A 26,139-nucleotide genomic window follows, 5' to 3' on the forward strand; every position below is an offset into this window, starting at 1 on the left:
CTTCAGTTAGCCCTAGGGCCTCTCCTTGGAGGAGAAACACATTCATCTGTCTTTGACTTATAGGTATGAGTCTGCTTATTGGTTCATCCTCCTGAAATGCCAAGCCTCAGAAGCTTTTGCTTTGAGACAGAAGCAGCTCTGGAGAACAAGGAAGCCTCAAAGCTGTTTCTTAATTAATCACTGTCTGCATTTGGAGGGTTTTTTTTTTTTTACACATTTGCCCCAACTTAGTTGTCCAAAAAAGTCTATAAAAAACAGAGGGAGACCTTTTTTGAAAGGGATTTTCAAAGAGCCCTGTGATTTTCATGTGAAATGAAAAGCCTGACCTTCCCGGGAACTGGGCCTGTAGAGTGGTCTGGTCACAGTGCAGTTGCTTTGGTGGAGATGCTGATGGAAATTCTGACCTAAATACTTGCCCCACAACTGCGTGATATTTTTTGTCTCGTCACTTGTGAGTTTGAGTTGTTTTGGGCTGCACTATCAGTGGGATAGCAGGAGCAGTTGGAGATAAAAATAACCCTTTTTGGGGAAGGCACTGCCTTTAATCCTGATTGTTTCTATGTCTGGGTTTACACGTCATCCACAAATGTTTGTCTGAAGGAATGACAGGAGCAGCAGAAGTGGGGGAAAACAGCCAGTCTGAGGTATGTGAAGGGCTCCTTAGGCCATTGAGAGTGTGCAGCTCCACACAGCAGCCTTGCTGCCCACAGAGCCTTTGAAATCTCCAGCCATTAAGTGTTAGACTGGGATAAAGTTCTTGCTCGTCTTTGAGCTGATGCTCCAATTTCTTTCTTCTAGGTGAGGAGGTAAAAAACCCTCAGAAGGCCATTCCCATCGGCATCGTGGCGTCTCTGCTCATCTGCTTCGTGGCTTATTTTGGTGTGTCAGCTGCCCTGACGCTCATGATGCCTTACTACCAGCTGGATACCAACAGCCCTTTGCCCAACGCCTTTAAATATGTGGGTTGGGATGGAGCCAATTATGCAGTAGCGGTTGGTTCCTTGTGTGCACTTTCTACAAGGTGAGACGCTGCTCTTCCTTGGTGCTTCTTTCAAAGCAAACACTTATCTCCAGCTTCTTTACAAAACGGTGCGTGTCAGGGCTGTGTAGTGGCCCAGCTTGTTTCCCTTCATCACCTTCCCCTGGGTCTTTATTAGCAGAGGAGCTGGGATCAGGGATGAAATTCAGAGCTATTGGCTTGAAAAAGCCCAGGATTTCAACCTGCGATAAACTTCAGCGACGCACATGACCGGTGTCACTTCAGAAACACCCATCTTGGCAGCAAACCCAATCGGTGTGTGTCTGTAATACGAACCTGGGATCAGTGAGTGACGGAAACAGCTCCACAGTGCCTGTGCAGTTTGCCTGCAAGGTATCCTGGCCTGCTGGGTGGAGAGCAGACTCATGTCGGGTAGCAGGGAGCATCTCCGGAGCGTGTGGGGCTTACAGTAGCCAGGGCTGGCTGGCTGCGGGTTGCCTGCAGGACAGCCATCTGGCTGCGAGGCAGGGCAGGCTGGAGGCAGAGCCTGTCTTGGTCTTTATTCTCCCCGGAGACCTGTTGTTTCAGCTCAGCTGAGACACATGCAATTAGGTGAGCGACTCATAGAGGCTGAAGGAAGTTACAGGTGTTTTGACACCCGAAAGCCAGGCTGTTTCTGTGCCCCAAGGCTGAGTTGAGTTATCCAAAATCGCAGAGCTGTGCCTCCGTTGCCAGCTATCTGCAACAGGGCTGTTCAGAGGGAGCTCTTGAAAGAGAAGCTGAAGTGAATGAAAGCCACCTGTTCCGTGTTTCTACTGCCATAAACTTGATTTCTTTTGTGTTCCTGTGCTCAGCAGGAGGTGTTGTAAGTAGATTATTTCCCCTTTCTCTGCTCTTAGTCTCCTCGGCTCCATGTTTCCAATGCCTCGAATAATTTATGCTATGGCAGAAGACGGGCTTCTCTTTAAATTTTTGGCCAAAGTCAACGAGAAGAGGAAAACTCCAATAATTGCAACGGTGACATCAGGAGCCATTGCAGGTAAGATCCTAAGACTTGCATGAATGAGAGGAGCAGAGACATAAGCTCATCCTGGGGGCAGATAAGCCTGCCTGACGCTCACTGCTAATCGGATATACCGCACAGCGTGACTTCCCAGAGCATGCCCTGGCTTTCCGAGGCCTGGAAGCACAAGGGCAGGGTGAACGTGAATAGCTCGCTGTGCATCTGTACCTCTTGCTCAGAGCTCGTTGCAGGCATCCTGTCTCATGCCAAGAGCTGCCTTCATCCGCTCCCTGGGTGCTCTGCCGGCTTCAGAAATAATTAACCCCCCGCCGGTGGCAGCCAGCTGTGCCCCAGCATCCCTGGGGCTGTTGGCCTGGCTTGGCTGCGGCCCCTGCATCCTGCCCTGTCCGTAGGTAGCTGCTCGGTGGAAGATGCCAGAGCAGCCGGAGACAAGCAGATGGACCCCGTGGCACGGGCGTTTGTTAATCAGTTAGTCGCAGCTGGTCGCGGTCCTGTCCTCCCCTTCCCTCGCCTGCCTCCCAGGAACACAGGAATTAAACCAGACAGCAAAGATGTGTGGCTTATCCTCTTCTCACAGCCACCCCCTTCCTTGCAGTGCCTCGCGAGTAGAAGTGCTGCTTTCTCCTTTACCTTCTGCCGTCCAAATCGGGGATAAGCCTCTGGTGGAAGAATGTGCCACCTCTGAGGAGTTGTTGCCAAACTGTCACGATGGGCTCTAAGCTCCAGTGAAACATCTCAGCCTCCTGCAGCTGCAGCCTGGTCCCCGTGGAGTTTTTCACACAGCTACTTCCCTCACATTTTTGTCTTCAGGGAGCCTTGAGTCCAGACCAGGGCGTAAAGAGCCAGATAAAGTGAGAAAACCTAGTCTGCAGTGTCTCCTGGTCACCCCAGTGTGGTCGATAGCATGCAAGCGAAGCTGCAGGCGTGGGGAGCACTTGCCACCTGAGATTCAGCATTGCTTTGGCTTTTGAGTTCGAGGCAGCGCATTAGAGACAGACCGGGTCAGGCTCAGCTTTGAAACCCCTTTGGTCTCATGTGACCGGTGGTGTCAAAGTGTTATCCAAATCTCTGACTGCAGGTCTGTCCTGCATTTTCCTGCTTCTCCTTCTGAAGGCGTTTATACAAAGGTCTGTACAGCAGAGTTGCCTAGTGAGAGTGTGCAAGCAAAGTAATCTGTAAGAGATGGCAGACTGTAGTTTTTTTATTTTTTTTTGTTTTTTTTAGTACTTCTAGGAGATAACTGTGGTCTCAGAGGTGCTGCGGCTGTGCTAGGGGACTCAGGCAACAAGGCTGTGGCTTAAATGCTTGCTCATTGCTGATAGAGATGAGTGTTACCCCAGCCTCGCTTCTCTTACAGGTGTATTACAGGGTGTCCTAGCTTCAGCATCCCCGTATGAGAAAAACAGGGTGACATTTACAGTAATAAGTGGTTCCTTTGCTTCCAGTTGGTGAGATTGTACTGTGACTGTCCGCGAGAGTCAGGGAGTGACAAGGCCATCGGTGCTCAGTGAGTCCTGCCTTTCCCCGTCTCACGATGACACAAGCTCCCTGCGTTCCCCTTGCCAAGTCCCGAGCAACAGTCACAGTTGTGCCGTGTCGTTGATAACACTCCGGGGATGTGCGTATATATTCTGCTGTGTTAATGTTTTCCTTCCCTCTCACCTTCCTCTCCCCCCACAGCTGTTATGGCTTTTCTCTTCGACCTGAAAGATCTGGTGGATCTCATGTCTATCGGGACCCTCCTGGCTTACTCCTTGGTGGCAGCCTGCGTGCTGGTGCTGAGGTAGGGATGTAGAAAGAGCCTCTCTTGCACCACACGGACAGAAATCCACACACGGCAGTCAGATGCCCTCATAATTTCCACAGACCCAGTAAAACTGCAAACATCTCCAGCTAGGCGTGCGAAAGACTTGTTTCTTTAAGGTCGTGGGCTCTTATACTCGTTGGAGGTGCGAGGGGTTCCTCAGGACCTGCTTAGCCCCTGGTCCACGCCACCTTTGCAGCTGTCAGGCCGTGCATGTCCTAGGAGATGTGCCCATGGGTAGTAGTGAGAGATGGGTGGTCCTGGACGCCTGCTTCATCACTCTTGTTCCTACTGGGGATAGAGTTTCAAGCTTTTCAAAGAGGATTCAAGAGGAAATAGGTTGTTGAAAGGGGTCCCTGTCAGTATGCTCCTACTATGACGAGAGCAGTGGGAAGGAAGGAGCTATCATGAGCAGCAGGGCTGAAGGTTCTCGGACATCTGGCTCCTTTTTGGAGTTTGAAGAACAGAGCCAGCTCATGGTCAGACACGTGGGGATTCCATCTCCTTCCATCATTTCTGTGAGAAGGTGTGAGAGTGGGAGTTCAGCTCTCACCTGAGCATTAAAGCCAGATGGGGCTGTATTGCTCACGACTTTTGCCTTTGCTCTGCGTCCTACAGAAAGTCACCAAGGATACCATCCTGTCAGCAGCAAACTGCTGCAGGTTGTCCCAGAAGTAATCACAGGATCACAGATGGTTGGGGCTGGGATCGTGTAGGCCAACCTGCCTTCTCAAGCAGGGTCCCCTAGAGCGTTTTATCCAGGATTGTGTCCCGACAGCTTTTGAATATCTCCAGGAGAGGAGACCCCACACCTCTCTGGGCAGCTTGTTCCTGTGCTCAGTCACCCAAGTAGGGCGGTAGGAACAGTCTAGCAGCAGTAGTGAAGTTGAGCGTGGGTTTGCAGGATCAGTACCTTAGCGCATGTCTTTTATGAGGGCTGAACTCGCACAGCTTCCCGAGCATAAGCTGAAAATGGAGTGTCCTAATTGCTTGGCACCTCACAGGCAACAGCACTCTACCCAGAAGGGCTGGATTTTGAAGACTGTGTTGCTGAAAAATACCCTTCTGTGCTCAGTGAGTTATTTAAAATCCAGTGGATGCTTTTTACCCGTTCACAGCAAATGCTTTGAACTACGCTCTGATGAAGGGCCGACACTGTACTTGAATACTGGTGCTCTGTGCCTGTGCTGTCCATCCTGCCCCAGCACACAGAGCTAGAGGATTTTCCTTGCCCTTCATACCTTTCCTCTGGTTTCCCAGCCCTCTCTTCTCCATATGGCTGTAAATGTCTTCCTAATTTGCTTTTGCACGCTGCAGTACCTATCATGTGGCATTTTCCCCATCATAGATCTGCAGAGCTGACAGCCAGCCTTTTAGCAGCCAGGGCAGCTGCTTTGGCTGCCTATTGAAGAAAAACCTCAACTGTTTCCAAAGCTGTAAGGTGCTGTGACTAATACCCTGCTACGGCTGGACCCAAGGATTTCACTGCGTTTCACAACTCATCTTTCACAAAAGCTCTCATTGTCAACGTATCCCCACAGAAGTGATTTTAAGGGGTCTGGCAAAATGCTCCTCTCCTTTAGCTAGGCTTGGAGCTGAGAGCCACATGCGAAGCCTTAAAAAAAGAGCTGGGGCTGGAAGAGTGTTTTTTGTGTATGGATCCATGTGGTTGTGCGTCAGGGCCCTGTTAAATGAGGTGTTGTCCACATGTGCGATAAAAAAACTACATTTCTTTGCTGTGTAGCAGTAGACAAAGTAACAAGAGGCTGGACCAGAGGGGGACAGCACACCAGGAATGTCACTGTGTGGTGTGATCAGCAGCTGCCAGGGCGTGATATGTGCTGAGCTGTTAGTTCAACTGCCTCCACACCAGATCACGAGAGCCCAGCTGCCACAGATAAACCCACGGCCTGTTGACGACCATCTCACTGTTCTCCTGGCATGTCCTTCTCCAGGCCTCCTGCTATCACCTGGTAATATTTTGGTGATGTGGGTGACAGGGTTTATGGAAGAGATCGCTCTCCAGCTTAAAACATGGACGTTACAACCAAGCTTTAGGTGGTGATAGCTGATAGTATTTGCTCACGTAGTGAAAAAATCCTCAGATTTTCCCCTGAAACACAAGTCTGTAGACATTATGTGTGCCTGTTCTGAGGCTATAGGGATGTGGGGTGCAGTCATGGTTTTCTGTGTGTTACCCTATGCCAAGCCCATACGTTCTTTGTCTCGCTTCCCTTTTCCTAGGTATCAGCCAGAGCAGCCTAATTTGGCTTACCAGATGGCTCGAACAACAGAGGAGACAGATAACAACGAGTCTGTGAGCACCAGCGAGTCGCAGGCTGGGTTTCTGCCAGAGGAAGAGGAGAAATGTTCCCTCAAAGCCATACTGTGTCCCCCAAATTCAGACCCTTCCAAATTCTCCGGCTCAGTGGTGAACGTCTCGACCTTCATCATCGGTAAGCACCGGGCAGCGCTGCTCGGGGGCAGCGAGACAGCTGGCAGGTCCTTGTGCTCACCGTGGAGGGAAATTTCATCTCCTTGCTTGTTTGCAATTACCTGTAATTGCAATGAGCTCTTGTAACAGCTAAGGTAACTGAGGATCTGCAGGTTAAATCGATGACTTGAAGAGAAATACACAGATGGGGTGTGTGGGGGTGTATAAGGGAAGGGCGTTAGTTTTCTTGTTTTGCAGTTTTGTTTGCTGTGCTTTCAGATTTTGCTTTGCCCTGCTTGTATTTTTTTTTTCCTTCTTTTTTTTTTTTAAAAAAAAAAGCATCAGTAAGCTTTTGGTGTCCGTTCACAGGTTTCCTTATCGTGGGCAGCTGTATCTTGACTGCCCTCGAGCCAAGCATTCTGATAAAGGCCGTGTGGATTATTGCTGCGATACTGGTTCTCGCTGTCAGCTTCGTTATATGGAAACAGCCTGAAAGCAAGACCAAGCTTTCCTTTAAGGTGAGTGCCCTGGGAGGTGCAGCTAGAAAAGAGCCATCTGGGAGGTGGTTGGCAGAAGACGCCAGCCCTTCTCCTTGTCACATTTTCAGTGCTGTGCTGCCCAGACAGCTGGCAAGCTGTTCCCAATAGCTTAGTCTAAATTTCCATGGTGCACGTTTAGCTGATATTTTAGTGTCCTGCTGTTGGCCATGCAGACTAAGGGATGACCATTCTCTCGTTAACAGAATTAAGTAAGAGCAACTCTCGCCATTCCCTTGCCCTGCCCAAGCGCACCATCCTTTTTGTATTGAGAAAATACCAGTCTTTTTTTGGTGTAATCCTGCAGGTCACGTTTCCTCGTATTGATTACAGGCTGTTCAATCTACAAAGGCAGGTTTGAATTCTAATCCTGTCTTCCAAAGTACTCTCATTTGGACTGCTCTTAAGTTACAGTTTTTCAATAAATTTAATCCAACCGCGGTTTCTCAAATTAGCGTTTGCAGCTCATCTTTGGGTTGTGGTCCCGCAAGTGGAAAAAAAGTGCCTAGGAGCAGAAAAGTTAGGAGCTGTTGTCTGGGCTGCATTTTCCGAACTTACTTCTGAGGAGATCTCTTTTCCTGACACTCAGGATATTTCAACTCCCTTTTTTGCCCTCAGGCACTACCCTGTCCGAAACAGAAAATTAGACCTGTCACTGCTGAATCTGTAATGGCTGTTTCTTATCTCCCTGTTGTCTTTTAGACATTTACAACCTGAGTGCTTAGTGATTTTTCTCCAAAATCTCCCCAGGAATCCAAGGCTGACTGGTTTGTTCCCCAGTTGTTTTCCCATATTTCTTTTTAATAGGTAATTTGTCTACCAAGAGCTCTCGGAGACGCCTAATAGTTCAGAGATCATTTCTGCAGTCTCTGGATACATACCTTACCCCCACTGGGCAATGTCATTTGTTCCTACTGACTTGACAGCGCCTAATTTAGGAAAATATTCTTCCTTTTTCTAACTTGTATGTCCATCCCGTCCTTAATGAAGGGAATGGCTGGCCCCCATGAATGTGTGGGGTGTTTTTTGTTGAAGCTTAAACCAGGAAAGGCTTAAAATATTTCAGACTTTTTAAAAATTGTATTTGTAAATCTTCTTTTCCTTAAAAGTGAAGAGAATTATTTTCACTTTCCTCTCAGTTTTACCATATTCACAGACTTTTCTATTTTTAAAATTAGTCCTTCCTGATTTTGTCTCTACATTGTGCTGTTTTTCATATTCTGATTTTGCATTTTGGCTTTATTGTATTATTCTTCTGCTTTTCAGATCACTGTTGGTATAGCTGCACTGGTCTCTTACAATATTTTGTATTTTCCTTTTGCTCTGGAGTAGTTTAATGTGTGTTCCTTAACTTCCTTGGTACTTGCTGGATGAATTTCTTCAGGTCCATCCTCTAACATACCTTTAGTTTCTTCTCCTGGTCTTCAGTAGGTGCCTGCTTTGATGCTGTCCTTAGTTTTTCTCTTTTCTTCTTCGCCTCACAGTATTGGAGTTAAAGTTTGCTTCTTGCCTCCTTCCAGACCCCAAACAAGGACACCCATCCTTAAAACAGAGGGGAGTGATGTGAGTGGGGGTGTTCACATCCATCTCACGCAGGGGGTCGATGTCCTGAGTGTTGATCTAACCTTGGTTTATCTCAGATCTGGCAGCTGAAGCCTTGGTGACAGCCGTCACTGCCCATTTAACCCGGGCTGCAGTGTTACTACCTGCCCATTAATCTCTCCATTCTATGTAATGTATCCCTCTTGCTTTTCCAGGTACCTCTTTTGCCCCTTCTTCCTATTGTGAGTATTTTTGTGAATGTTTACCTCATGATGCAGCTAGACCTTGGCACGTGGATACGATTTGCAGTCTGGATGCTCATAGGTGAGTTTAAGAGAGAAAAAAGGCATGCGTTCAAAGTTATGAGATTTTGTTAACTGTAAGTTTATTGTAGCATCCCAGGGAGGGATTCTGCTCTCTTTTAACCTCCAGGTAACCTACTGAAGCCAGTTAGGCAGTGTGTTTCCAGCTTTGTTTTAAATTTAGGGGTCATGAAGCCTTTGTGAGCTCAGAACAACCGCCCATCCTGCAGCTTATGCATTGCTTCTGTAATGTCTTGGTGCACAGCTACATAGAAACGGAAGCAAATGCTACCTTTTTTGCCATTTTGTTAGTTTGCGTACTTGAGTATGCAGGGGGAGATCTTGAGAAGTACGTGGCATGGGATTGTGATTGTCTGGTCACTTTATTGTCGTCTGTAGGATTTCAGGAGCTTTGCCAGGCTACTGCTTTATAACTTTTTCCTGTAATGGAAGGAGATTTGGAGGGTTGAAGAGTTAGGGCTTACTGAAGCAACTGCTCACCTTACTCTGAACCTGGTCATGGCAAAACCATGCTCCAGATGGCTTCCTTTTGGCCCACATCTCATTTTTCTCCCATTTCCTTTCTCATTCCAATGTACCCATGAATGTCAACGCTTTCCTAAGAAGTCCTGGCCTGAGGACATCCCAAGGCTAAAACAGCACTGCCTTATGCAGGGGCAGACAGGTTCATCCAAAAGTTAACCCCTTCTGTACAAACCTCCTAGATGGCCAGAGCATTTTTGTTTCTTTAACTTGTAAAATCGCCTCTGTGCCTTCTTTTATGATGCCACTGGATATCAAAACAAGCTGAGGAAAGTGTGATTTATGTCACCATGAGAGAAATCCGTCCTAGAAGATACAGAGCAGTAGGATGGCTGTGAGCCAGCAAGCAAGGTGTTCAAAGGAGCAGTCCTTGTGCTCGCGCTTTTACTTTTTCTTGGTTTTGTTCCAGTGGCGGGTTTTATAACCTGGGTTAAAACCTAGATTGTATTCTTCCCGGTGGACATCATCCGAGCTGAACCCCGGTCCGGGTGTTCCCTTACAGAGCTAACCTTGCTCTCTCCCCTCGGTTCCCGCAGGCTTTATCATCTACTTCACCTACGGAATATGGCACAGCGTGGAAGCCACGTACGCAGCCTCGGCGGACGCGGAGAGAACCACGGAGGCTGGCTCGGACAGCTGCAAATGACTGCGCGCTGGGCTCGCGGGCACCTGGGGAACCGCTGCAGCCGAGGCAGCTGTGCCAGGGGGGTCCCGGAGCGTTGCCCCCGGTTAAGCAGTAACGCAGAAACCAGGAAGCATAACGTGGGAATCCCCGGCCCTGTTGCTGCAGCTTGCAGTTTGCTTCGTAGCGCAGTTAAAAGGGATGGCAAGGAAAAAAGCCGCACCTCTGGCGTGCTCCCGGCAGCGCTGTCAGCTAACCCGGGGCTATGCGCTTCCCCTCCTCCCTCTCCTGTTTTTTATTTTAATTTTATTTTTTATTTTTTAGTGCGTGTAGAAAGAAAACGGCTTCTGTGTGCCAGTTAACCTTAAATGCTGCTATGAAACCAGGCCTCCCAAAGGCCCTCCTTTCAGTAGCCCTGGGAATTACCTCCCCCCAGATACTCTACCTGATCATACACGGAGCAGATCCGCAACGCTACTGTCGTGCTTAGACCAGATCGTTACTTCACCTGATGCGAGCTGTACCACTTGCGTACGCACAAAAAAACCAAAAAGGCTCTTGCCAATCACAAGCTTTCACCTGGTTAAGAAAGCACCCGCAAGATTTACTTTCTTTAAAGTGTTGGGTTTCATAGTTTTTACTGTATTTAACTTTTTTTTTTTTTTAAACTCAGTATTCGTATGCTTTAAAGCGCACCACTTCTGTGGAACGTTGGGAGGGTTTCTGGTTGCTGCTTGTTGGGTGAGTGGTCGTCTGCCAGCGTGCAGATAACGCAGGCGGATGTTCCTGCTAACTCTGTGCTCAGCAGAGGGGTTTCCAGGTTTTGTCGTAAAACCAGCTGGTGCGAATACTTGAATGGCTTTAATAGCACGGGTGTCTCCAAAGAGCCTTCCTACCTCTTCGCGTCAAAAATTGCCAGCGGTGGGGCCCAGCTGGTGGGGTGGCAGAAGTGCTCTCGAGCCCGGGTCAGAAAATAAGTAGGGCCCCGCTTTCCTCTCCGCGCATCAGGTTGGTTGGAAGTCAGAAGAGCTGCCCCAGCATGGGCCACGTGAATTAAGCAAAGCGTTTGGGTGCATCTGCGCCGTGCTCAGCGCCGTGCCAGGGCTGGGCTTGCTGTGGGCTTGCTCTCCAGAGCCTGGCCGCTGTGAAAGGTGGGAAATCTCCGTCTTTGGAAGCGTTCGGAGTTGGGTTGGATGGGGCTTTGAGCAACCTGGTCTAGTGAAAGATGTCTCTGCCTGCTCCAATGCATGTTGCGACTCTGTGACATTCAGAGGTGAGGCCAGGGTCTGCGTGGAGTTGGCAATCCAGAGGTCGCCTCGGCTTTGCTGTAGGACAATTTTTTTCTTAATTCCCTCAAATATCTTTCCCCAGCCAAATTCCTTGTGCTAAGAAAGGCTTGCTAAAGCATTAGAAAGGTGGGTCATGCCCATGTAACGCCACTGATTTAAACTCACGTTTTAGCTTGTACTGAAAAGCAAATCCTGAACAGATACTGCAGAAAACCCCTTCCCTAACTTGGCTGGATGCTGCCTTAGGCGCCCTCCGCAGCTTGATGTGCTTGTCGGCACAGCTCTCGGGGATGAAGGGAAGGGCTCCTGTCCCCGTCGTACTGACGGAGGGCTGAGGAACAGGCTCCTAAATTTGACTTGAGCAGGGGCTTGCCGGGGTGGAGTTGGATGGAGTGACTGGAAGCTGTGCTTTGCTTTCTGGGTGCATTTTCAGGGCGCTTTTGTACCGGCAGATGGCCTTGACCATCTGCCAAGCCTTTTTTCCTTCTGCACATATGAAGTCTTTGCTCAAGCAGGGAGAGAAGAATATCAAAATTAAAACCCATGAGGTTGAGATCTGTTTTATTTTAAACACGGGCGAACTCGATGCACTCCACAGCCTCCTGAAAAGAACTGAAGATGTGGTAGGAGGGCAAAAAAAAAAAGGAAAACTCAGAGGGGATTTACGTTTCCCATTGTACCAAAAATGTAAGGACATTTTTCTCTACCTTGGGTACCGGTTGTGAGCAATTAAGACATTCAGCATCGACGATATGAATTCTGACTGGAAGGGTGTTTCCAAAGAGAATTATTTAAAAATATGCAGATTTCTTGCTGTATGTATTTTTTTTTTTAATATAAATGTTAACTTATTTTTTGTTGTCCGCTTAGGGATCTGTTCTGGTATTTATATTCCGTAACTTGACTTCAGCTTTTGTGGCATGTAATTGCAGCACTTAGAAGAAAGGGAAAGTCTGGGCTGGGGCCATTTTTCTTTGGCTTCTTTTTTCTCCGAGGAGGTTCCATAGGAAAACCCTTCTGTTCCACCAGAGCTTGCATTCAGATGTGCCATTACCCGTCCCAGCCCCAGAGCCACCTGCTGCAAATCTGCTGTGGGAGTTGAGGGCTTTTCTCTCCATCTCAGGCTCCTGCAGCCCACCCTGGGCCACCTCTCTGGAGGTTTTGTTGCCACTTTTCGGAGCCGTGCTGTCCCTGGCACGGTGTGCCCGCAGGGACACGAGTGGCAGGAGGGGACAGCGGTTTTGGCATGGGCTCCTCGTGGCTCCGTCCCCCCTCGCTTCTCTTTCGTAACCCGAAAGGTGAAAAAAAAAAAAAACTGGGCTCCCTCTTTCTAGGATGATGCCCAGGACTTTGCGAATAGGTGAGTTTTTATTTTTTATTTAATTTTATTTTGTTGGTTTATTTTTGTCTCTGCCTCCCTGCTGATGTCTGCATGTAACATAGATGAAGCCAGGTATGTTTGAGGACATGCAGCTGCTGCTATAACCTCGCTGTTGTGAACAATATGCCTTCACTCGTTTGAGCTTTTCTTTGTAAATAGTTCAGTAATTGTTTTGTTTTGTTGTTGTAAGAGTGTTTTGTACAGACGCAGAGCATTTCACTGTATGAGGAGGTGGGAGGAGCAGAGGAGTGATGCCTTGCTCGGTGCAAGAACAGATCCTTTTGTGTCTGTGATAAACACAGCCTGCCTGGTCCTCTGGAGCAGGATCTGGCCCGAAGGTCTGACCTTATTTTAGCCTGTTTGGTCGGTCGCAGTTTGCTCACTGCGGAGAAGCCCTCCGACACGGAGCCAGCCAGCCTTTCCCCAAGGAAAACTGTCACAACAGCGCTCCCCCGAGCTAACTGCTTGGCGTAAAACAAAACAAAACAAAAACTACTAGATTTTGCTTATTTGCTTACAAATTTAATTCTCTGGTTGCTGAAAGTCATTACTGGCTGGGTTTTGGCTTCGTTTTGTGTTCTTCTCACCCCTCGGGGTGGATTTTGCCACCGGTTTGGGCAGCAGCCGTCAGCACCCGGTGCGTGCCGTGCCCCTCGGCGGCTGCAGCTCTGCGCCGTGGGGTGCAGCAGGACGGGGAGGGGAGCCCCTGCGGCCCTGCTCCTTGTTTTTGGGCAGGGTTTGGGAAGAACTGTTTGCGGGGTGCCAGTCGCCGGCTGCGTCGTGCCTGCGGGGAGCTAGCGTCTCTCCCGCTGGCTCGGGGAGCAGCAAGCAATATTGTTAGGGTATTATGCTTGTGTTTTGTAAGATCAGCTTCTTTAGCGGTGGCGTTTTACGTATTAACCGATTCCAGTGGGATTTCTCGAATTCCTGCTAGCACAAGCATTTCCACCCCCAGAAAACCACTTACAAATGAGCTTTTGTTATCGTCCGTCCCGGTGAATAAGCGAGCACACGCCGGCCTGGCAGGCAGCGGAGAGGGTTCGGAGGGGTGGAGGACGCGCCGTGCCGGTTCCCGTAGCAGAAGGCTCCCCGCAGTCCCCCCCTGCGTCTCAGCACCATCACCTTTTAAAGGACGCCTGTTCCCTCTCGTGGAAAAAGCATCTCTGCTTCTAAATCCTCGGATAACCTCCCGTTGCCCGCTGGGCTTGAGTTTTTGGGGAGGAAGAGGGCAGGTCCCCCTTCGAGCGGTGTCAGCATGGTGCGGGGCTGCGGGGCGGGCGAAGGGAGGGCACCCCACGAGGGCACGGTGCTGAGGGTCCCCAGCCGCTCGCACCGGCAGCCTCACGGGCTTTTCTCAGGGTATTTGCTCCTGCTCCAAGACGCGGGGCGAGCCTGCTCGGTGCCACACTTTGTGGCCCTGCCTTCGAGCCACCCGTGCTGGGAGAAGGGCAGGAAGCACGGCGCTGCCCACCCCGGAGCCGGCGTGCTACCAAATGAGTGGTGAGCGAGGGCCGTTCCTTCAGCGAAGCGATTTTTACTGACTGAAGCCATGGAAGAGTCTGTATATTTTTATTTTTTAATTATTAAGCGAAGTGTATATACCTTTCTGTTGTCTGATGGTCTATTTTCCTAATGATTTTCCCAGAATATTTCTTACAGGCGTGGTAAATAGTTTTAATGCTTGTTCCGCAAACAGATCTACTTTTTAATCTTTGTTTTGGGTTTTGGGGTTTTTATTTGGTTTCGTTTGGGTTTGTTTTTTAGCTGTGTTCACGTAGCAATTAAAGCCTTAAGTTCTACAATGTGAAACTTGCCCCCAGAGCACAGCGCGAGCGTGCAGCGTACTTTTAATCCTGCCGATACTGTAAATACTTCTCCCCCAAACGAAGCTTTTGGAATTTGGAAATTCACTTGTAATTATGTGGTACAGCATTAAAACATTTTTTTTTTTCTCGGTAACCAAATAAATCGTGCCTGTCGTTTATCCTGATTTTTAAGCCTTCTTCTGCCTCGCAGCTTGTTTCAGCGTCTGCTGAGATACGTCCAGCACAGGTGAGCTTATCCCCAAACTCCAGCAGGTCTCAAACTCCCAAACTCTGCTGAACGTGGGCAAACGCCCTTCATCCGCGAGCACCGACCTCGGAGAGGTCTTTACCACGCCGTGATGGGATTTTGCTTTGCCTTTCGTTCACCCCAGTTTCTGTGCACACAGACATCCAGAAAACACCTCAGGCCACACCAGGTTTTTATGCGCCTGCCCCTTACGTGTGCTGGCGCTCGTGTTTATTATCAGGAATATATTACACTTATCTGTACATCGTAACTGAAATAATACAAACTCTTCCTGTACTCATTAGCCACAGAGTAAACCGGACCATGGGACTCCTACTGCGTGGGAACTGTACAGAGGCTCCTCGGCGTGTCCATGGGACACAAACACAATCAGTGCAGAGACGTAAAATACCTGATTTTGCACCCGTTAGCGTTCACCTTCCTCCCCCAGCCCCGCCACCACCACCAGCCTTTGCCGCCGTGCATCTGCCGAGCTAACCCCAAGCCCCCTCGCAGCGGGAGATGCCAGGCCTGAATTCCCAGCTCCACCTTTGTGAGAGTTTTTGGAGACTCCCAAAAGGGAACAAGGGAGGACGGGGTCCTCGCTCTGCCTCCCCGCTGCTCGTATTGTGCAGGGACGTGTGCGAGCCCGCCGCCGTCCTCGCCAGGCACTTGGCAGGCGCCCTCTCCCCGAGGAAGACGTGTGTTAGCGAGGCGGGAGGGCAGCGTTGGGGCCAGCCTGGTGGTGGGTGCCCATGGCACGTGCTGCTTCCTCCTCCTGTCATAAAACTGCCTCCTGCCCGAGGCCGCCCTGCCCTGTGAAGTGGGGCAAGCAGCCACAGCGGCTCTGGCATTTGGGAAGTCGCCAGACCCCAAAAACAAAGGCTTGGAGCTGGGCTTGCACCCGCGTGGCACGAGTGGGGTGACTCGGGGTCCCCGTCCCCTGGGAACGCTCCTCTCCCCAGAGATAAAGAGGAGCAGGACAGAGGAAGAGCAGGAAAAAAGGAATTGTTTTTTTTGGGAAAGAACTCTCTGTTCCTGCGCTTGCAGCAGCAGGAGACACCCGCTGCATCCCCCAGGGAAGGTTTGCTGGATCCCTCCCGGCCAGGCAGAGCTTCTCACAGCTTTGCTAGCGATCGGGCAGGCCCCAGAGGCCACACCGAGGAAGAACCCAGTGACAGGCAGGATTGGGAGGCAAAAATTCGATGGGAAAGGGGTTGGCAACGACACCAAACGATGGTGGAGCTGGGATCGGTCCCCATTCTCCCACCATTGAAGCCCCACTCCCAATTCACTGCTGGAAGCATCTCTTGCATATGAAGTTAAGCCAACAAAGAGAGAAGGAAAGCACCAGATATAGAGGAAAACAATGCGGAAATAAAAAGATGGGCTTGGCCAACCCATCTCGGGCTGATAATACGCTCTGCCGTGTTTAGCTTGGAGAAGTTCAGCATCGTGGTACCAACTCCGATCGTGTCAGGATTGCATCAGCAGAGTGAGACACGGCGAGGCAGTAGGTATTGCAGGTGCCTGTGCACTTAGCAAGGATGAAAGTGATTTAACTTCGTGCTGGCAAGGAGGGGCTTTGTGTCTGTCTGTGTGTTACGCAGCTATTCTATTTTCAGGTCGTACTTGCTGGGCACGCTAAAATCTAGTAATGCATTTCAACAGCCAGTCGGTGTGGAAAGGTCTATTCTAACAAGATGCTCAATGTACTCGGTATCACAGTATCATGCAAAAGCCTCTACAAAAATAAATTTCTCTAAAAAAGGAGAAAAAAAAAGGATCACCGTTACTCGTCAGCGCCGTGGCAGGGGCCAGGGGGCGTGTTGATGGTGATTGAAGCTGTGTCTGAGCCGCAGCCCGTGAATCCTGAGGGCGTCCCAGGGAAGCTGGAGTGCAGCTCCCCGCCGGGCACTGCAGCACGGCCGTGCCACCCCACCCGTGCCCGTGTCCCACGCTGCCCACGGTCACCCATGCGCCTGCACGCACTGCCTGGCGCGTCCCTGCACCCCGGTGCTCAGGGCAGGACCGCGTGCAGGCTCTTCGCCCCTAGCGGAACGTAAAACCATCCCACAGATCTCCCTTTTATTATTATTATTATTTTTTTTCATTTACGCTATGGGACATTTCCCCCCTGCTTGTTGTCGGTGCCCAAAAGGGCCCCGCAGCCCTTCCTGCCCCCGTGGGCAAGCAGGGGCAATGCTCAGCCAGGGCGAGCTTTTTTTTTTGCTTCCAGGCAGAGAAGCTAAAGGTAGTTTAGCCAGACTTTTCCATGAATCTCAAAAGTGCTCTGTAACTTTGGGTAAAATTTAGAGGTGTGAAATAATAGGTATATATGGAAGGAAAAGGCTTCTGACCTCATTTGCACCCATGCAGTCCTCTGTGTTTCGGCTGGTGCTTCAGGGGCCCCAAGCAGGCCCCGACAGCTCATCCTAACGCTCTTGGCCAGCAAAGGTCAAGGACCGAAGGAGTAATTTTCTCCTTCTTGCTTATGGGACTTGAAATAAATCAAAATGGGCAGTAACCTCCAAGCAGAGATTCTGACTATTTCCTAAACAGGTCAAGATAAAAGACACTGAGGATTTCAAGACTCTAAAATTGACGCACGTTAACCAGTAACTTCTCCCAAATCGACTAAAACCCTCAGGTTTCTCATCTCTAGCCTATCTCCACCTACAATACTGATGCAGAGTTAAAAAGCAGTGAATGGTATGCGTATCTCATCGGGTGTTCAATGCGAAGGTGACGGTGTTCAAGGCAGTACTGTCTGGGAATTGAAAAGTCGCTGGTGTTCACGTTACATAGAGTACCACTTGGTGGTCATTTGGAAGGCGCTTCTACTTCGGTGTAACTTTCTTCTAGTTCGGGTATAAATATTCCTGGGAGGCTAAACAGAAATGCGTTTCGTTTAGACACAAGTCTTAGGCACGAGTTAGAAAACTGCTGACTGTAATGAAAATATATCAGCACTTCGTAGTATCCAAGAATATAAAAAAATGCAATTCGGAACATCTTCAACTACATATATATGTGTGTGCGTCTATATATAGGTATAAAGGTACAGTACATACATGTATATAAACACAGACACACATACAGAAATATTCACAACCGGAACTCTATTTGTGACTACCCTGAAATACTGCAGCAGAAGTTCAGTCCGACGAACCATTAATTTAGTATTTTCCAACTTCTGGCTCTAACCACAGTTAAAATGTGAACACATCGAGCTAAACATTCGCTACCCTAACTCGCCGCTACCCTAACTTTTTGCTATCCTTTTTTTTTTTTTTAATTTTTGCTGTCCTCTTTGCTATCCTAATCAACGTGCCAGAACCAGGAGCTCCTACGTGGGGACCCTAAGGGTGCCCTGCCTAGTGTAAAGCTATGCAGCTACGGGGCATGCTTGCAGCCACGAACCCTGGGCGTCCACGGATGTCGATGCTTCCTCGGAGGGTGAAATTCAGCAGGGTGGAAATGCGTACGAGGCAGGGGATCATCAGCACATGGCTGCCGGATCATCGCCGCACGGTTCTGGCTTTAGCTGGAGAGGAGTTCCCCGACGAGCAGCGGTAGAAAGACGTGGAGGATGCGGGCGGGGATTTCACGGGGCTCACGGCTTCTCCCCCCTGCAGCTTCCAGAGGAGCTCCTCGTTCGTCCTGCTCAGCCTCTTCTTCTCCTCCACTTCTTTCTCGACGTATTCCTGAAGGTTTGCGTTCTCCTCCGATAATTGCCTGGGGAGGGGGGAGAGAGACAACGCGTGAGGCTCGGCAGAGGGAAGATGGCGGTGGTAAAGGATGCTGCCCACCTCCCTCCCTCTGTGCCATCCCACCTTGCCCCCAGGGCTGCAGCTGAGCTGCCCGAGCTGGGCACAGCTGGCCCAGGGTCCTTTCACCGCCACTGACCGCACAGTCCGGGCACTTAAGATTTGGCCATTTTCCCATACAGACAGCACAGCAAAAATTGCTAAAGAAAAATGTGTATTTGTTTCTGTCTTTGGATATCCAAAAGGAGCTAGGATGCAAGGCTGAGGCGAGTGCTCAGCCCCCGCCCCGTGAAGGGAGGATGCAGGTTTGGGGTAGGGGGGAGCTGAAGAACCCCCCATCGTGCTGCATGGTGGGCAGCCGGGGCTGCAGAGCATGCCTGGTCCGTGCCTGTCCCATTTTTGCACCTGGCCTTGGGCACCAGCACCTGGAGAGGCCTTCAGAGCTGGTGCCAGACACCTAGCTTGGGGATACAGTGACTTCAGGTGTCCTCTTCTCATCAAAATCTGCTCATGGCTGAGAGTGACTGTGCAATGAAGGGGCTTGGCGTGTTATCTGCCCCCATTCAGCACGTGGAGGATGCAGCTGCCCAGCACGGTGCTGTAGCCCTTGCTTGCAGTATCTGCTCACTGGCACAAGAGCTTCGAGTTTTTAGAAATAAACAGGGAGGCACCTAATACACACCAGGTTTTTCCAGGGGTTGTAGAAGCTGGGTGTGGATTTTGGATGCAGACACTAAATTCTGCCCAGCTCCTTTCCTGGGTACAGCCCGAAGCCTGCAGCAGCTGCCATGGACTGCTGACTCACTGTTCTTGTGTCATCAGAAGGCTCTAGAGGGTTGGGGTGGTATTTATGATTTTGTTAAAAAAAACATTTTTTAAAGGTTTCCTGCTTGTTTAGCCTAGTTTCCTACAGAAAAGGAGCTTAGGTGACCATGCATGTGTCTGTTCCTCTCCCACTCCCCTGGAAATCTGGAACCACAAAGCAGCAGCTCACAGAGTCAGAGGACTGAAAGATAGGAGTTGCTGGAAGATTTTGGACAGCTATTTGCCCAGCAGAGGAGGAAGGTCCTATTCACAGCCCCATTAGGGAAACAGCTGTGGCATGAGCTCACAGTCCAAGCGGCGCGAGGAAGCCCACAGGGGAGCTCCCCCCATAGAAATAAATCTTTTTAATTTTAAGCCTCGTGTGCTGGGAATTTGTGCTGTGTCATCTGAGGCGATGTGAGTTGGACACAGACAAAGGCAGCTGGTGCAGCCAGCGGTGCCAGTGCCGGGATCCTTCACACAGCATCCTCCAGTGGCCACGTGGCCACTCGGCCCCTCTGCACTGATCAGGCAGACGGAGGAAGAGATGCAATGTAAAGGCAAATGTGTTCTCAGCACAGAAGTTTATACCTTGAAATATATCTTCTATTTTAAGACCTAACCCGACTGGGAAATCCTTTATTCCCATCACCATAGATGTTATGATCACTCGTGTTCCTCTCCTGACAATTTAAATAGCTGTGACAAATCACGGTGGAAACCACAGCAATAAAACCACAGAGGTGTGCAGGGGCACACTGATGTGAAAAGATGTGGGGGAAGGTGCTTGGTTTGTGCCCTTGGCTCACATTGAGGCCTCTCGTGAAGGCCAGAGGTCAGCAAGCACCTACCTAGGCTGTGCCAATGGAGACCAGACACTGTCCTGGTTGTCTTTACTTCCAGGGTGCTGCAAACTACCATTCTTCAAGTGTCCCTAGTCCAAAGGACCAGGAAAAAAAATAAAAAAAAAATATTGACTTTCCAGGCTGACCTCAAATTTCAGAGAAGGGAGGGTGCCCTTCACCCAGACAAGCACCAAACCGAGTGGCACCTTGGCCATTGTCATAGGCACGGAGAGAGACCGGCCCTTGCAGAGCACAGCTCACCCAGCCCAAAACAGACGGCTCAAACTGGTCTGGTGAACCAGACCTTAAAAATTTATTTTCCCCAGTCACGGAAAGGTGACCACCTCAGTGATGCGTGCGTTATAGATATAGGCTCGGGCTGGAGGGACCTCAAAGGTCATCTCGTTCCATCCTCGCTGCCTCCTGACCAACGAGTTTCGTGGCACTGGCACCAGGATAAGAAGCAACTGGCAACTGTGCTCTCAGCACCATTCCAGAATCGTGAGAATGATTTTGTATAGACATGTGGCCTTATGTTAAAGTAAGCAAGCCCGGATATAAAAAGGATCTGTTAATAAAACAGGGAGATCAGGACAAAAATACACTTTCAGGAGAAATATACTTAGTTTTTCTCCTTCTGAAATAAGTGTCAGCCTAGGGCAGCTAAATCTGCAGTCTCCTTCCAAGCTGACATGGACAGCAAGTATCTCACAAACCTTGTTATGACAGTATTTTGCTCAATCCTGGCTCTGAGTTCTTCATTCTGCTGTTGCAGCACAGTGATTTTTTCTTCCAGGATTAAATTTTTTTCAGCCTGCAACAAAAGAAGGGTGTTTTTTTTTAAAGGCTGAAGAAATCCCAAAGCCTACTGCAAGAAGATCTGTTCTTTATCTTTATTTGTCCCCTGGAGCAACTTCTAAAATCTGAGGATAGTTGGAGGTGGTCATCTTGACTGCAGATGAGGTCTGACTTGAAGAACATCATCCTGGTGAAGCGTGCAGGGCAGCAGCAGAGCTCCGAGGGGAGGCAGAGCTGAATGAGCCCTTATTTGTAACCGAGGAGGAGGAGGGTCCTAGCCTTGGCCAGCACGAATAAAACATCTCCCCCCGTGATGCCCCCATAACTTGCATCCCCTGGGAGCCAGCACTACCAGAATTACAGCTCCCTGGGTCTGGGGAGGAAGGAGTTACCCACCAGGACAGCCTTGGACTGCTGCTGCCTTTGCATAAGGTGGGCTGCCCTTTGGAGACACTTCTTTCCACTGCTGACAGCATCAGCTTAAATGATTGCCTTAAACTAGACATTTACCTTACAGCAGCAATTAGGTGAAATGAATCCTCTCCCAAGAGTAGGTAGCTTGTACTTGGGACAGCCCAAGGACAGAGTTTGAGGATGTCACCAGCAGTGTATTAAAACATCATGAAGATGTTCGTAAGCACGCACCATGGCCTCAGATGCCCTGTCTTTCACAAGTTTTGAATTTGACATACTTTACTTTATCACTGTAGTTTTCTCTCTATTTTATTTATTTATTTTTTATTTTTTAGCCCCCCAGCAGTTTGAATGTTGCTGAGTCCAACACTTTTGGAAGAAAACAAGATATCGCAGGGCGACCTTACCTCTATGTGAGCTCGGTTATTGAATTTCCCTGCCTTTTAGAAAGAATCAAAATGCTGTGCACTGGGGTTAGCAATAACTCACACTTTAAGGTGGAGGCATCAGTTTTAGGCAGTGATTTCCAGCCTGTGCAGGTAACAGTAAAGGATGATGCTGATTCTCAGGCCCATCCAGCCTGGCCTTGAACACCTCCAGGGATGGGGCATCCACAGCTTCTCTGGGCAGCCTGTGCCAGGGCCTCACCACCCTCAAAATAAAGAATTTCTTCCTTATATCTAACCTAAATGTAACCTCTTTTAGTTTAAAGCCATTAATGGTTAAGTCAGTTCTGGCAGGCCACCAATCTCACCAACCCTGCTTCTTTCAGGGCACAGCATTTTCAGGACCCTCTCACCCAACTGAGCCTGTGTTAGAAATGTCTTCCTGCTCCCTCGTGAGGCTCCCCATCTCCCAGAGCCTTTGGAGAAGCTCTCTAGGTTTCTGGCACTTATAAAGGCAGATCTTCAAACAGAAAGCAGCTGTACCCTTGGACCACAGTAGACCAAGTGTTTCACTGTGATAAAGGGCAGGAGCAGGACTGTGCGCTTGTATGTGGTTAATTAGCAAAAGCAACTAAATGACCAGAAACTATAAAGGCCATTGATTATATATATATATATATATATTATTTTTTTTGGTATAATTCTACAGTGTGTTTTCAGATGCTGGCTTGGCTCCAGGAGAAAGGAGCACAGTTAACAAATCTCAGCTGTAAGGAGACCTTTTTCTCTACATCCACTTACTCAAGCATCTGTTCAGCAAAATAATCATCTGAGTTCTCAGATTCCCCCGTAAATGGAAACAAATCTTGCTGAACGCTGTGCTGAACCAGCTGTCCTGGCTCCCCAGCTGAGGTAATGCCTCATCCTGTCACCACGCTCTGCACTCACTGTCACTGCAGGTTATCCCTCACAAAATGAATCCCCTTTCCAATAAAAAGTGTAATATACGGTGAACTGGGGAGTTCTTCCTCAGGGACCCCCACAAGCAAAAGATGAGAAAACAGTGCAGTCTGCAGGACAACATTACCTCAGGGTTGGAGAGAGCTTTCCTAGAGTGAGTTTTGCTAGGGACTGCTGAATATTGCTAACTCATACCCGTGGCTGGGAGCTCCCTAAATTTCTGCATGACCAGCAGCAAGACACACGTGGCTGGACCTTCCTCCACGTGCCCTAAATGTCCACCTGGCTCCTGCAGGAGGGTGCAGGCTGGTGCACAGAATTAAGCCCTGGAGTACCACGGCGCTCCCCCTCCACCATTTGCCACTCACCTTCCTGTCTAACGCACGGGCTGACCACATGGAAATGCAGCACAGACCAACAGATGTGTGGGAGAAGTCAAGGGTATCATGGGTGGGTAAAGGGATGGGAAGAGATCCCAATTTCTGAGGGGGAACCTGAGACATTACAGTAGAAGAAGCTATATGTTTGGCAGTGGAAAAACAGATAGACATTTACGGACCCCTCTGCCTGTATCTTCCGCGACCCCAAGTGTTTTTCTTACCCCTTTTAAATTCATCTCCTGTAACCAAACTTTTTCCTTTTCTACCTCTGGGTTGTCTCCTCTGGAGGAAAAATGACAACTCACTTGTTTTTCTAGCTCCATAATCTTCTTCTCCTGTTCGTGAATCTGGTGGTTCTTCATTTCCAGAACATGTTTTAAGCTCTTCAGATCTTTTTCTAAGTGCAGATACGGAGCTCGTGCAATCTAGGAAATAACCAGTAATTTGTATACGTTGGACATAAATGCATCTAGAGTCATAAGGTAAGGTTTTCCCAGTCTACCCAATGGTTTAGGAGTGTCAGTGCTGTGAAAGGCAGAGGCACTTGGGCCTCCCCAGCCCATCTGAACCCTCATACTGTCTCCTAGCACATCCTGTTATCCTAGACAGCCAATGGTACCTTCCTTTTGACCAGCCTCATGGCTAGAAGGATGGGATACCAGGTTGTCTGGCAAACTTCATTCCTACTCACAGCCCGGGAACTGGTGAGGTGTTTTACGACTGGGCAGAGATGTTTCCTTGCAAAAAGTGCAACCATGAAATTGCAGAAAGAGCCAGATATTGGGCAAGGGGGCTGGAGGTAAAAATGTTGGTGTTCTGCCTTGCCTGCACTGCTTCACGGTGCTTGGAAGCAAAGATCAAGCCTGTGGTGGGAGAAAGAGCAGTGATTCCTGTCAATAAGGTATTTCTCTTCTCTGCTCAGGAACTTTGGATGTAGGGAATACTGGGATTCAGCTCACGGGCAGACGATGTGCTAGGAATGATACTGATGAAATACTGCTGCTGACTTAAGCTTTTCTGTATTTTTTCTGACTGTTACTCACTCCAGTGAACTGTCTGGGAGTTACAGGCATGCACGTCACTGTGACACAGCAGAATTTGTCCTTTCATGTAAATTAAATACTGCAGCAGGGATGGAAGGGCCTGATGCTGCCTGTTTCCCATGGCCAAGCTGGTTTCAGACAGACACCTGCACTCCTTTCCTTAGGAGTTCTCCCCTCCTGAGCTACATCTTTTGGGTGAAAGAATGCAGGGTAGAAATAAACTCAAAAGACAGTTGAAAATGGCCCAATGTTGAGGGAGAGCTCTGTGTATTCAGACCTAGGCTAACATTGTTGACTGTTCCCCAGAGCTCAAGATTTGGGGTCCTGGCTGGGGCCCGTCCCCCAGTCCCTGGTGCTGGGATCCCATTGTTAACCATGTGATGTGTGCCATACAAAGGAGCACAAATCTTGATGACTGTATAATTATAGAGGCCATCTACCTTCAGCTGTTCCTCAGTGCTTTTCTTCAAAGCCTCTTCAAACCGGTCAGCTTTGGCCTTCAGAGATTGGTTCTGGAAGGTGAGGGTGTCGATCTGGTCCTGCAGGGGAGGAGAAATGACCACACCACCATGTTATCACCCCTCAAACACTCATACAAGTCCTTCTGCACCGTGAAACCATCGGAGAGCCTGAACAAGGCTCAGAAACCACTGCCAGGTGGATATTTTTTACATAAGGCCGCATGAACATGCAGTGGGGTTTTCCATAACCCAGTGCCTCAGGGAATCCCGAAATCCTTGCAGTGCCTGCGGCTAGCTGACAATGGCTGGCACAACTTCATGAAATGTCTCTGATGCTAAATCACCCCATCACCTCGGGACAGATAAGAACAGCCATGCCCTTTCTTGAGACAGCTGGCATTTATGCTGCAGGCATGAAAGAGATCTTTTGTGCAGCCCCTAGAGTCTGAACGAGGCAGTAGAGATACCCTCTCCTGCTTCCTTCACCTTCAAAGGCAAAACTCCAGGCTACTCGGGGGCTTTTAGCACGATAATAAGTGACGATGAGTTAGCGGTGTGGGCTTTGAGTGACAGCCATTTCGTCCCAAAGCTACCCGCAGGAACAACGTGCTATTTTAAGCAACCGCATTTCTGTTACCATGAAAGACATTCCTGCTACTTCTGTACAGACCACACCTGTAAATGTCACAGTTGCTGTGGGGCCACTACTCGTATATATTTTATGTCTGTAATTTCTAAGCTGTAGCATTACATCAGTGCTTGTTGCAGAACTGCTGACACGCCTCAAACTGTGGAAGCTGCATGGAGGCAGCGACAATTGCTGCATGCAACACTGCACACTAGTGAGGGTTAAAAAAAAATGTAATTAATCTCTCCTTACAAAGTCAAGCAGAGCTCACATTATTTGCTCTGGCATCTTTACTCGTTCACAATTTTTTTCCAAACTTAGCATGAATGATGGGGACATGGCTCTGCCCTCCCCAGGACTGCTTCATCTAGGGAGCAAGATCTGCAGGGAGTTATCAGAAAGGCTAGAAAAGCCGCAGTGATCTTAAGCCTGGTGTTAGTGGGTGTGAGAGATGCAATATGCGGGGTGCACCCTGGCCATGGCCAGCTCTTCCCCGTCATGCAGGGAAAGATCTCGACTTTGCTCCTCCTGGCTTCAGTGCTGCAAGAGTCAGCAAGGTGAAAAGGATGTTTCTCAGCTTTATCCAGCTGCGTTTCCCTCCCTTTAGGTTTGCCTAGCTCTGCAACATCAGTTCGGGGTGGGAAATAATGAAACTGCTAACCTGGAGTGACAGCCGCAGCTTTTCAAAATTCTCTTTTAATTGTGTTTTTTCCAGCTCGTGAGCAGCAACCAGTTCTGCGGAAGATACACAGACATGACATTGCTTAGTGAAGTCCAGCAGTCAGGATCTGAGCACACAGAGACGGCGAGACAAGCACAATTTAGGAAGCAATTTTAGGGCATGGAGGTTAAGGAGGAAACCAGCAGCAATATAGTGCATGGTCTTGGACAAATTGTTCTGAGGACCAAAATTTCCAGGTCTTTCAGTGATGGCAGGTACCTCAATTTCTATGTGGCCAAATTCTGATTTTTCAGGTTCAGTCTGAAAATGAGCAACCTACCACTTCAGAGTGAGTATCCCCAAGTCAAGGGATTTGATATTGGATATATTTACAAGTTTGGAGTGCAATTTCTTTGGGGTTATAGAGAGGGGAGCCAGCAACTCCGATGCAAAAATGCAAATGATGGAGCTGTGACAGAGG

The 26,139-nt window shown here is 49.1% G+C and overlaps 2 protein-coding genes across 8 annotated transcripts in view; one reads left to right on the top strand and one right to left on the bottom strand.

Moving 5' to 3' along the window:
• SLC7A1 (solute carrier family 7 member 1) overlaps nucleotides 1-14,424 on the top strand; it is a 40,136-nt gene extending 25,712 nt beyond the window's left edge. For both annotated transcript variants that reach the window (XM_080560655.1, XM_080560656.1), the window contains exons 6-12: nucleotides 799-1,021; nucleotides 1,879-2,018; nucleotides 3,684-3,786; nucleotides 6,052-6,263; nucleotides 6,611-6,759; nucleotides 8,535-8,643; nucleotides 9,701-14,424. In XM_080560655.1, the coding sequence (XP_080416781.1) occupies nucleotides 799-1,021; nucleotides 1,879-2,018; nucleotides 3,684-3,786; nucleotides 6,052-6,263; nucleotides 6,611-6,759; nucleotides 8,535-8,643; nucleotides 9,701-9,810 (1,046 nt within the window). In that variant the 3' untranslated portion in view covers nucleotides 9,811-14,424. The remainder of the gene's footprint in view (nucleotides 1-798; nucleotides 1,022-1,878; nucleotides 2,019-3,683; nucleotides 3,787-6,051; nucleotides 6,264-6,610; nucleotides 6,760-8,534; nucleotides 8,644-9,700) is intronic.
• MTUS2 (microtubule associated scaffold protein 2) overlaps nucleotides 14,178-26,139 on the bottom strand; it is a 285,432-nt gene continuing 273,470 nt past the window's right edge. For all 6 annotated transcript variants that reach the window (XR_013940615.1, XM_080560576.1, XM_080560572.1 and 3 more), the window contains 5 exons: nucleotides 25,659-25,732; nucleotides 24,349-24,447; nucleotides 23,171-23,290; nucleotides 20,644-20,741; nucleotides 14,178-18,246 (listed from right to left, as the gene is read on the bottom strand). Coding sequence is in view for 5 of the 6 variants with exons in the window: in XM_080560576.1 (XP_080416702.1) it covers nucleotides 18,030-18,246; nucleotides 20,644-20,741; nucleotides 23,171-23,290; nucleotides 24,349-24,447; nucleotides 25,659-25,732 (608 nt within the window). In the remaining variant the exon portion in view is untranslated. The remainder of the gene's footprint in view (nucleotides 18,247-20,643; nucleotides 20,742-23,170; nucleotides 23,291-24,348; nucleotides 24,448-25,658; nucleotides 25,733-26,139) is intronic.

The sequence above is a fragment of the Anser brachyrhynchus genome, assembly GCF_964034855.1.
Source record: "Anser brachyrhynchus genome assembly, chromosome: 1".
NCBI classification, from domain to species: Eukaryota; Metazoa; Chordata; class Aves; order Anseriformes; family Anatidae; genus Anser; species Anser brachyrhynchus.